Source organism: Anarrhichthys ocellatus, unplaced genomic scaffold, assembly GCF_004355925.1.
Source record: "Anarrhichthys ocellatus isolate YVR2014 unplaced genomic scaffold, GSC_Weel_1.0 scaffold23, whole genome shotgun sequence".
Classification (NCBI taxonomy): Eukaryota; Metazoa; Chordata; class Actinopteri; order Perciformes; family Anarhichadidae; genus Anarrhichthys; species Anarrhichthys ocellatus.
Window position 1 is genome coordinate 4,298,852 of NW_022280053.1, and position 11,515 is coordinate 4,310,366.

The 11,515-nt window shown below is 40.4% G+C and overlaps 1 protein-coding gene across 3 annotated transcripts in view; it reads right to left on the bottom strand.

The window, feature by feature from the left end:
* Positions 1 to 11,515, bottom strand: part of astn2 (astrotactin 2) — a 186,627-nt gene that overhangs the window by 147,670 nt on the left and 27,442 nt on the right. For all 3 annotated transcript variants that reach the window (XM_031859969.1, XM_031859971.1, XM_031859970.1), the window contains exon 2: positions 10,611 to 11,022. In XM_031859969.1, coding sequence (XP_031715829.1) covers positions 10,611 to 11,022 — 412 coding nt within the window. The remainder of the gene's footprint in view (positions 1 to 10,610; positions 11,023 to 11,515) is intronic.

Here is an 11,515-nt window from a genome sequence, read left to right on the forward strand (position 1 = left end):
CACAATGGAAAGGAAATAAAAACTAAATCAGGAAGAGAACTTTAATCCCGAAATGTACAGAGATAAATATCAAAGGGACTACGTAGATGCACCAAAATGGGAGAAATGGCACGTTTGACAATTTCTCTTTCCAAACATCACAGGAAGAAAGGCCTGGGTGGAAATGCATTTTTATCCGATGGCTATTGCCAAGTCACTACAAAATGAAATGCTATTGACAGTTGAAAACAGTTTAAGACATCTGGAGGACTTAGAAAAACAGAAGGAACAGACAGAAAGTCCCTCGCTCTGTAGGATTTGAACATTTACTGTCTCAAACCTGGTGATTCCCAGCCCCTGGAAAAGCATGTAATGTCTCATATTTAGTTAGACACTTCTACTTTCTGCTAGCTTTTGCCTCCACTTGTATATTTAAGGCAGCTGCTGTTTGCAGAGGAGCACGATAAAGTGCTATCTATAGCTTGGCTCTTGCCATGGGCAAGAATAAAATATGGATGTGTCTCCCCATGCTGCGCCAGCTGAACATTGCAGGCCAAGCTCTGACCTCCATCTGCTCCAGACAGGCTGAAGCTCCTGACTGACAATCACAAATACACCCAGGTCATGAGGTTTAACAATGAAATCCTCGTACAAGACATTCATCCGTTGGGACAGTGGGGAAAACGGTGACTTACAAATATGGATGAATTATTCTGTAACTCTTTAATAAGTAACAATGACGAGCAGTCTATTCCTGGCAGGAAACAACTGGAAACACCTGCTTTGAAGTCTGTAGACAATGTTATGCGCAATACGACGCCAAGGCATATTAGGGGATGAAAGTGATGTGTAAATGGTGAGAGCAACTTTCATATAAAACTTTTTTTTTTATTATTTGCCATGAGTTTTCCACAGTGAAAAAAAAATGTGGGAGGCGTTATACACGAGGCCTGATTCCTTCAATCTAATATCTGAAATCAGCATTGGAGTTAAATGGCTTTGTAACTGGTCAGGTACAATCTGAAAACATTGCATGAAAAATCTATTGCACACAGACACTTTCCCAACACACATGCAGGCCTTTTATGTATGCTTAGTTACAGAAACAAAGACACAGAGAAGAATGTTATCTTCCCCAGTGACGTCCTTTGACAATCAATCAACCACAACTGGGATGCATTGTTGACCATGTTTCAGATCGTATCGTAGAAAGCCAGGCAGAAACGCAGTTAACGACGCATCCTCTGGATGGTTGACCAGGTTTCATGTCCATTTTTAAAATATCTTAAAATAAGCTCTTTGAAAATCAAATTAACTCTATAACCTGTCAAATAATGAGAACTGAAACTGAACCTTGGTTGTTTTCTCGAGCTCCTTTTCCATGATCAGCACCAATATTGTTTTCATATGTGTAAGTCATGGTAGGGTATGATAATCCTTATACACATAAACTTTGGTGAGTCACCCTCCTCACACATTTCCCAGAGTGCACTCTGACCTAATGGGCTCTGCTCAGATGGCAAAAAAAATCCAGCTGTGCCTTGGGGAACCCCTCAGATTGCAGCTGACAAAAATGGCAGGTATTTAGCCCATTTATTTCCCATTTCCAAAGCAAATTCTTTCAGTGTTTCATTGGAATGCTCTACTAGTCTATTAGATTGTGAAACGTAAGAAGGGGTGCTCTACCTTGGAGCTTTGATGAGTGTAAAACCCATAAAATGTGGTTCTGGTCAGTATTTTATTCTATACCCGACTGAAAACACTGAGCATGATGGCAGCAAATTGCTTAACTGTTACCTTACTCAAAGAGTAGGCTTCCACATAATTTGTGGCTTATAGCAATTTGAGTGAAAACACCGGATTGTGACATTCCCCCGCCTTTCTTCCATCTCTCTCCAAGTGCAGCTGTATGGGAGCGCTTGAACATCTTAGCCAAGGACTGAGTCGACAAGTGGGATAGATTCATGCCTGAAAGCCATCCTCCACAGCACATTGCCTCTCCCTCCTGTCTGCTGGGGCTCTGTGGGAGGCATCCTTTGATCTGGCTTAACTTCTGACGCCACATGTAAAGATTGGTTAAGTGGTGACGCATTTATGATCATCCGACATATACTTTTGTTTTTTCAATTCGTTGTGCATTGTTTTAGGCTAATGTGTAAATACTTGGCATACATCAGATCCAGGCTAGCAGCATCACATGAAGGAGTGGTGTTGTCAAGCTAAACAATAGGGCTGTACCCAAAATCTACAATTTTTGGGCCACTGTTTTAACCTTCACAATAAAAGCCATGCCACATACTGTACACTGGAAAACTGGCTCCTAGAGGGAACATAAAGTAGCTCACAGCCTGCACTAAGCAACTCTACAGAATAGCTTACACAACCAATGTGTTTATGGTTGAATTGTTTACAAAAGCCTGACATTCTTCATAGATCTAGCCTCTTAAAATATGTGTGTATAGCCAGTGTGCAACACATGGAGGGCATGGGGTATCCCCCTGACATAGGACACACTGCGATTAGTATCACTCCCAAATGCACCTTGGATGCTCTTATAAGTATTGTGGATACTGTCAGAGTCAGTAGTTTCCTATAACTCATATTGCAGTTGTACAGTATCTTATTATAATGCAAGGTATGTAAAAGGGGTATGTACTCTATTCTTTTTTTTCTGGCTTTTGGAGGTAATGAGTTTGACCTAGGATGTAGAATTAAAATATATTGTGACTCTTCTACGTTTTGACTGCGCAATGTGACTCTAATGAATGTCTTTATAGTAAAACTAGATTAAACTTTTGACAGATTCCAAAGAGAACTATTAAAAAAATAAAATAAAATATTTCCAGATCTAGCTACGGTGTTACTGGGAACATTTCCGGCAATGTGGGAGCAGAAATGAAGCAGAAAAGACATTATGCAAATATAATTAGGTTAGGGTGCCAATTTATCACACACGAGATAATTCATCACACCCAGAAACAATTCAGTTAATTTAACAGTATTTTTCAGACAATTAAGTATTGACCAAAGGCCAGCTGAGGAGAACAGCTACAGTTTGGATTCTACCCTGAACAACCCCAAAAAATGGAAGGCTGGCTTGGCAATAATAGGCACACATACAGTATATTCAACCTGTAAATATACATATTTTATTTTTTCAGTTTTATGATGGTATTATTTGATTTGTTAAAATCAACTGTAGATACAAATGTCTGTTTGCTTTTTATTCCTCCTGTTTTAGTCTGAATCATTTTGGGGTCCAAGCATGGTGGTCCCTATTAGTCTACTTTTAATGTTTCACCATGTCTTTAAACAGTGTGAATAAGCAGAATAATAATTGCAATGAACTCTTTTGAAAAACAAGGAGCACAGGACCAGTGAGTGATATATTGACCATTGCATGTGGGTGAGCAGCCAACACCATCATTTCAAAAACACCCTCATAAAGATGGCCGACGAGTTGGCGATCGACCCACATCATATTGATCTTGCGTGGCCTTGGTGCATACAAACTCATTTCTACTGGCATTCCTGGTTTCTCTCCGTCTCTGACAAAAGCCTCACGTTAGATCGGAATACTAAGAATTCAGTTCTTAATGAGTCACCATACCTGGACTTTTTTTTTCCCCCCCTCTTTATTTCATTCTAGCCTTTTCTGCTGCAAATCATCTCATCAGCTGCTGTGCTGTACATAGAGGGGTTTACTCATTGTGCTCCTTTGAAACTTCCTGACAAACACAACTCACTAGAGATTGCCGAGGCCATGATTGATGAAACTGGCACCGTCTGTTTTCACACTGAAGTGGGTACAGGCCAGAATTGTATGATAAACTGCTGAAAAACACCACATTAATTGGATTTATTAGCAGAGTTTAATCTGTAGGAAAACATTCTGACGTACAGCCTACATGCTCGATCTCGATCATGCAGCGTTGTTTGTGCACACTCGTACATATGCTGCGCGTGTGTATCTTTAAATCGTCTTATTCATCTCACTAAATTGCCCTCATTGGCAACACACAACTTGGGCCAAAAGGAAGAGTGGGAAGTCTTTGTAATTAACTCCCCTCTATTTATCATGGGGAAGGATGACAAGCTTGATTCAGTATTAATCAAAACATTACCCTGAGCTAGCTTGAGTGTGCCAAGCTGGCAGCCATTTCTCATCAATGATGTCACATTAGCGATCTGAAGCTTGACACTGGATTATTACTCTCCAGTCTTGAGTTCAATTAGAGCTCAGTAAACACTCGATAAGCTTGGTAACGACAGTGGTCTTGGGGATGATATAACAATCTTCTTTCTTTTTTTCAATCTACTTCTTAACTTCTTTCAATTCACGTAGTCAACTTTTTTTTTTTTTTTTTATCTTTCACCGTAGCTATGTCTGCACACAGACACACAGAGCTAGGTCATTTGATAATTCCTCTCGGCTATGTCCTTATTCTCCCCAAAGACACTGAGGAAGTCCTGGATACCACTGACATCTTTGCTCTGCTTTTGTTGTTTAACAGAATTTAGGCAAAGTTACAGAAGTCGTTCCCTCCCCTGCTCCTTAGTTGTAGAAAACTATGCAGACTAACTGTAGTTGTTGGAGTCAGAAGGGAAATGTGTGCTTTCTGTTCAGCTTGTGTCGAGTGGCTCCACAGAGGGAGGGAAAACCCACTGTAATAGCATGGGATCTTTGTCAAACTGCATTTCTCTCTTTTGTCTATTTTTTAAGCAATATTTAGTTGCACGTTTTCTCCCTCAAGGTTGTAAAATATAAGCATCTTACAGCAGATTCTCAGTGGGTTATATGTGGGGCTCTAGGCGTCATCAGTGTTTACAACATAAAATAAATACTCAGTAATTGCATTCAGAGGTCTTTACAAATCATTTTACTGAAAGGAATATGATGCACAACAGGAACGTCTTTTGGGATATTGAAATGCTTAACTAGAGCAGAAATTCTTAATTTACTAGCCATGCTTTTTTCATTAGCTACAGTATGCCCCTAAAGCCTTTTTACAGCAACCCATGTGCTTTCAAAGGAACAATCATAATGCTGCAATATAATCTATGGCCATTTGTTGGATCAGTTAGTTCAACTCATCAGTTATATCTATTCAGGGGGGAATAAGCAGTTATCACTTAATGCTTTGACCAACTAATTTGTACATATTAAAAGTCTAATACTTAATTACCAGTGTTGCACTTGACTGCTGGAGATATCTTAGCTTAAGACTCTTCAGAAGTTAAATTTAAAAATGTTATACTATTATATATTTCATATAATACGTGTGGTTCTCAACCCACCGAGATCGACGAGCACCAGGTAGTACAAGCTTTGTCTTTATTTATTCATATTAATACGTTGAGTAAAAGGCAGCTATTCTACAAAGTTCTCACGTAGAGCTTTAAGTTAATGTTGTTTTTCCAGTTAGTGCGTTCAATCAGAGGGTAATGTGGCGTTGATTGTTGTCTTTATCACTATCAAATAAGTGAGAAACACTCATGTCAGCAGGAGAAGAAAAGCATTCGTGTCAGTAGTCAGAGATGAACTCGACACCTCGCCTTAGAACACAGGTGTCAAACTCAAGGCCCGCGGGCTGAATCACAACAGGTGGACAGGAGAGGGAACAGTCCGTAAAGCGGGTTTCCAACAAGTGATTGAATTTAAAAAGATCGACAAATAATCCCAAAATATCCACGAAGAGAAAAATTGATGCAGAGGGAAGAAGATGTAATTTAAGATGGGAAAGCGAATACATGTCTGTGCTTCAAGGAGAAAAACGGGTCTGTCTTCTGTGTTATGATGCGTGTCGGTGATGAAGGATACAATTCACGTCGGCATTTTGACACCAAACACGGAGTCAAGTATGCTAAATTTAGCCTACAAGAAAAACATAAAATTGTCCAAGAATTAAAAGGCAGACTGCAATCACAGCAGAATATATTTACAGAAGCTACAGCCCAGTGCATGCTAAAGGTATGTGAGCAGGTGAGCTCTGACCAGATACAGACTTTTACAAATGTCAGTTTGTGAAGAAACACCATCGCAGACCGAGTTCAGGAACTAGCAGCAATCTAACAACACAGCTGGCTAAGAGACGAGATACATCATCTATCAATGTTCATAAGAGGCTCAAGGCAGACCTGACTCTCAGTGAGGAGCTCTTGGATGTAGCTGCCATGCACGGGACGACGGGAGGGAGGGACATTAGTGATGCAGAGAGGTGACAACAATAGCTTTGAACAAAGTTAATGTAATAACTAGTGTTTGATGATATTTGTCTTTGTTATTTTCTTTAAAAGTTTGATCTTTGATAGAGTAATGTGGGTTTCTTAACCCTAAATTAAAATTATTTATGTTATAATAACAGAAATGTGCTTAAATATCATTTTTAATTTATATAACTGCATGTACAATATTTTTACACTTGAATAAACAATAATCAAAAGCAGAGACAGTTATTTAACAATATGTTAGGAGTAGTTATACAGTCTTACAGTTACAACCGGCCCTTTGAGGGAAACCATGATGCTGATGTGGCCCGGAGTGAAAATGAGTTTGACACCCCTGCCTTAGAATGTGTCAGACAGAGCTGATGAGAGTCCCTCTACGTGGGAATTGGATGGATTGCTCTTTATTAATGTGAGAACCAGTTTAATGGCCCCAGCCAAGACACCCTTAGCACAGTGTTGGCAGAGCTGTGGTGTGCTGGGCCAATCACGTTTTAAGTAGTTGTGCAACTGTTCTATGCACTATTGTATCTGGCTTCGCAGTGAAACAATACTATTTTTAGAATCAAGATGTTTCAGCTCAGTACTTCACACTTTTAAACATTATATTAACACAGTTTATAAACCCACAGACTTAACAAAAACATGAAATTAGCTATTAATACCTAATATATAAACCATTCACATGGTGCAGCCAGCCCCCAATGAAAGAATGACGTGATGTGTGCTTTTACAGTTGACAGTGATGAACTACAGCACAGTCTCTCTTTTTTTTTCCTCCAGACAGACATGTTGAGTCTGAGGCCTGGGGCCATTTAACCCCACAGAGAGGATGCGTTGTCTATCTAGAATAAGGCAATAGCAGCATTAGTTGTATATCACCATCTGCCCTTAGATCTGGTCCCCGCCGCTGTGATTTGGTCTGTGATTTGGTCTGTGATTTGGTCTGTGATTTCTGGGACAAGAGACACGGTTACATTTCTTACATTTTTGTGTCAAAATCGGTTTTCAGTGAAGCGAGAATTCCGTGCCGTTCTAAACTATGTACAGTTGTATAAATCAAATTTGTACAGCTCATCTAGGAGATCCTGGAGACTCTAGAGCATATAAACCAAACGTTGTACAAATATGCATGTAAAAGCTCAACATCATGAATTTTTAGTGAAGAATTGCCTTCGGCAAATATCCATCGAACTCTGTTTCCAGGATTTTATTGAAGGAAATAAATAACGGAAGTTGACTAGTAAGTGGGCCATGTGACCAAATGCTTTACTTGATCATTGCTCACGATGGAGTATTTTGTTATGTGGTGGTTGTGGCTCGCAAAACACTATAATAGCAATATGACCCCAATATTTGTGAGTGTATAAACCAGAAATGACATTTGTACTATCTGAAAACGGGAGCATGATCTCTGGAGGTAATTACTATATTCTCAGTTTATTAAGCTAACATTAAGGATACATTTATCAGAGTCTGCAAGGACATAAAGAACCTCTCTATAAAATGTTTTTACAGCAGCAGTACAGAAGGAAATAAAATATTACCGGTCCTCTCTATGTTATATTCTCTGCATATTCAGTGTTTACTCTTTTTCTTACCTATAATGTTGCCACACCCATAGGAGAGGTAACGCAAGAACAACAATGTGCCAACAGTTGCTGTGAGAGGTGCAGTGTCATATTCAGACATACACAAATACATTACTCTAGTTTTCTAAAATACTAGGCATGCTATCAAACTTTAGTCAGACGGCGAACGCAACAATTATCAACTAAAAGTGTTTTCTCCGTACAGCAGCAGAGTCGTACTACAGAGTAGCACGAGTCAGATTTCAGTCACCAGGTGATGAGAGTAAGGAAAGTTGACCGACAAGATGATGGGGGAAGAGTTGGTGTTTAAGTGAAAAGCAAAAGTACTTTCTGGGCAATATTTCAAACCCAATGCTATCAAGGTACCTGCTAATAGGTCAGCCTGCCAATGTCAATTTTTTTGTGCTAAAGTCTAATAGGAAACATTGCTTGTAAGTAGGACTCCACGCACATGATATGTATAATTTGCTTCACGTGTAGGTTGGCAGCAGAAGACGCAGCTTACTGCTGTGCACTGTAAGCTGAGAGCGAGAGGTATCCGTGACGATGGCAGTCTGATGCTGATAAGCGGTCCCTGAGCTCTCATCACAGAACATGATATTCAGCGTGCCGCTAAGGTTTTTTCTGCACCTGATTTACACTTTCCACGCTGCCCAAATGCATTCCCAAAGCCATGGGAATTGCTGAATAATGAAATTGACAGGCCTCATTTGTTTGGTTGTCTGTTTTCACAAAAGTCAATGCCATGCTCAGCCCTGTGAGGCATAGCCATAATCCCTGGGGATAATACAATTGAGTTCAGTTGAAAGGGGTTATTTGTCAGCAAGGACAGACAGATAAAGGATGACTGGTATTTGGAGACTTTTCGGATGCTGAGCAGCGTAGAACAGGTGGGACAGGAGTTAATCGGCCCTGTATTCAAATGTCGCCGCTTTATGCAAGAGGTACAGATGGGAAGAGGCATCAAATTAAATGGTTTGTGTGATTATCTTTTGGAATTTTTTTTCAAGAGCTGTATTTGATTTTTTTTTTTAAGCATCATCATCTGATTTGTCACAAAACTTGCCACATTTATACACAGTAAGTGTCCTAGTGTGATGTAATGCACTTTATATTGCCCACATAACATATAATTAATTTGACCCTGAATCCTTATGTTACACACGGCGTCTCTCGGTTAAATTCTGTGTCTCAAAATGAATAAAAGTACATTTAGTCTTAGTGCTTACAACCAGTTTGCTTGGTTCTCTTCTCAGAGCCATTTGGGGATAACTGTCACCTTTTAGTTCTCTTGTAATAATGGCATCATTTGGTGATTACCCCAGGAGACAGGCTCATATTGCATGAGCCTTGACTTCTCCAACCTCTGCCTCACTTCTCTTTTCCCAGTGGCTATCCCAACAGTTCGGCTTTACACTTGGGAACAGAGCAGAAATTAACCTCTATCCCCTTCACCTTGTAGCATCATTTTCTGTTTCATTTTTAAATAAGGGCTGAACATACGATATTCAAGCCTTAAGGTTTTATCGTGGTTGAAATACAAATTACATTTTTTTGAATCATTTTCAGGGACTATGGCTATGTTAACTTAAGGGTTGTTTGAAAATGAAAATAATAGTAATAATTAAAAAAAAGTTACACTTTTTAAAGTTTATTTTATATGTTGTTATCCTCCATCCAAATATTGTCAATAATGTTAAACTACAAACATAATCATCTTTCTCGGTTGTTGAGCTATAAGTCACTACTTTCTTTCAGTATCTCAAACACGGATCAGCATTGTGCCAAAATACAATATTTTGTAGTTATCCTTTTTAGCCTATTTTCAGAAAGGAAGCACCCAAGTCAGACGTAAAAAAAAAAAAAGCTTGTGTGAATCCGGTTATGTTAGGTGATGAATACTATGGGAGCGAGAGGGCATTTCCACAAACTTCTCCCATGCATAATTCAGTAATACATGAATAACCACGGCACCCTCCAACTCAGTCAGCAACCTTCAATTATTAAAGTTGTGCTCTGCAGAGGAGCACCCCAAGTTCAAATGGATATGATGTGAACAAATGCTACATAGCCTGAGATTACAATGTTTAGAGACGTTGTTTGGGATCTCTACAGCATACTTTTTTGAAGCATCACCTCCAGTATTGTTACTAATGGCTGAATAGAACGTGTGCCCTCGCTTGAACTACAGACCCCTGACTATGTTTAGCAAGGGTCAACGGGCCACCTACTGACACACCTCGGCATCTAAATCGACCAGACCGATGGCCCCCGTCACTTGACCTTTAGACGTTGCATTAAATTACATGAAACTGCATGACACACAGACAGAGCCAGTGGCTATGTTAACCGAGCGGGTGTGGGTTCACTGTTGATGTGGTTTCAGAAGGAGAAATACAGTCGATACTCGAGGAATACAGAATTTTTATCACTACCAGCATGATGTGATGGCGTGAGTCATACAAACCTGCTGAATTTTGACTAAATGTAACCAGGACATGCTGTCCTATCGAGAACATGGTCGGGCCAGCCAGAGCCAAAGTGAACTGTCCAGGCTCGGCCATCTGGGGAGCTGGCACTGAGCTTCTCCACGGATGTACAAAATCATGCTCTCAGGACTACCACTGAGCACAACAGATTGTCTGTGACAACTCAAATTATTTTAGTGTATGCTGCTCTTGGTTGAATGATAGCGACAAAACCATCATCGTGCCCATTAATCTCAAAGCAATCACATAATCAATCTCCATTATGCACACAGCTATTGTTTCCATCATACTGAATTGTTTTTCGAGGGAAAGGTATTTAACCTACCTCGTTTTTCAAAATGATGCTTCATCTCGTTTTCCTTGCACATGATGTCTGCGTGCCCTCCATAGTCCTCATGGGCCTTCCCATCGCTCAGCTTGGTGTGGAGCTGGTTGGGCGTGGAGTTAAGCGAGTGTCCACCCGGGTCGTCCTCATCACAGTCGTAATCATCAAGAATGGGGGTTTCCCGAATGGGCAAGCCAATGACCGAGCTCCCGTGCTGGTGCGTGCTCCGGGAGCCCCGGTAGCTGTCACGGCCCTGGGGTCCAAGCAGAACGGAGGGAATGTAGTGGATCTCATGGGTGGCCTCGGTGCTGGCACTCTTCTGGGGGATGCGTCGGCGCTTGCACCATCGGTGACGGGTGTACAGGACGAGGGTGAAGAGGAGGATTAGGAGGAGGAGGGCAATGAGGCCTCCCTGGATGAAAGCGAGAGAAAAGAAAGAAAGAGAATGTGAGGGAAGCACACAAGGATGACAACTCTGATCTGCACACTTAATTGGTAATGCTGATATTCTATGTACTACGCAACAAAAGACACGTTTAGTACACCTCTAATGAAAATCGCTGCTCCACTTTCACTTACAATGGGCCGGATGGCAATTAGCACCATTTGCCACCTATTGAATGACATCTGGCAATCACCACTTCAATGAGTGAGCTCTCAAAACAACATGAGGTAGCTAACAGGAGACTGATTTGTGCCTCAGCTACAGACGTGCACAGCCAATTATTTGATACATAAAAAAGGAAAACAAGTCTCGAAAATGATGTCAACCTCGTAGCCTCGTCTTCGTAAAGCGTTTTTCAAAGTCTGACACTGTGTGCAACACCTAAAACTAAATTTAGGGGGACGCAGGTTTTCAACACAATAAATGTATGTATATATATATATATATATATATATATATA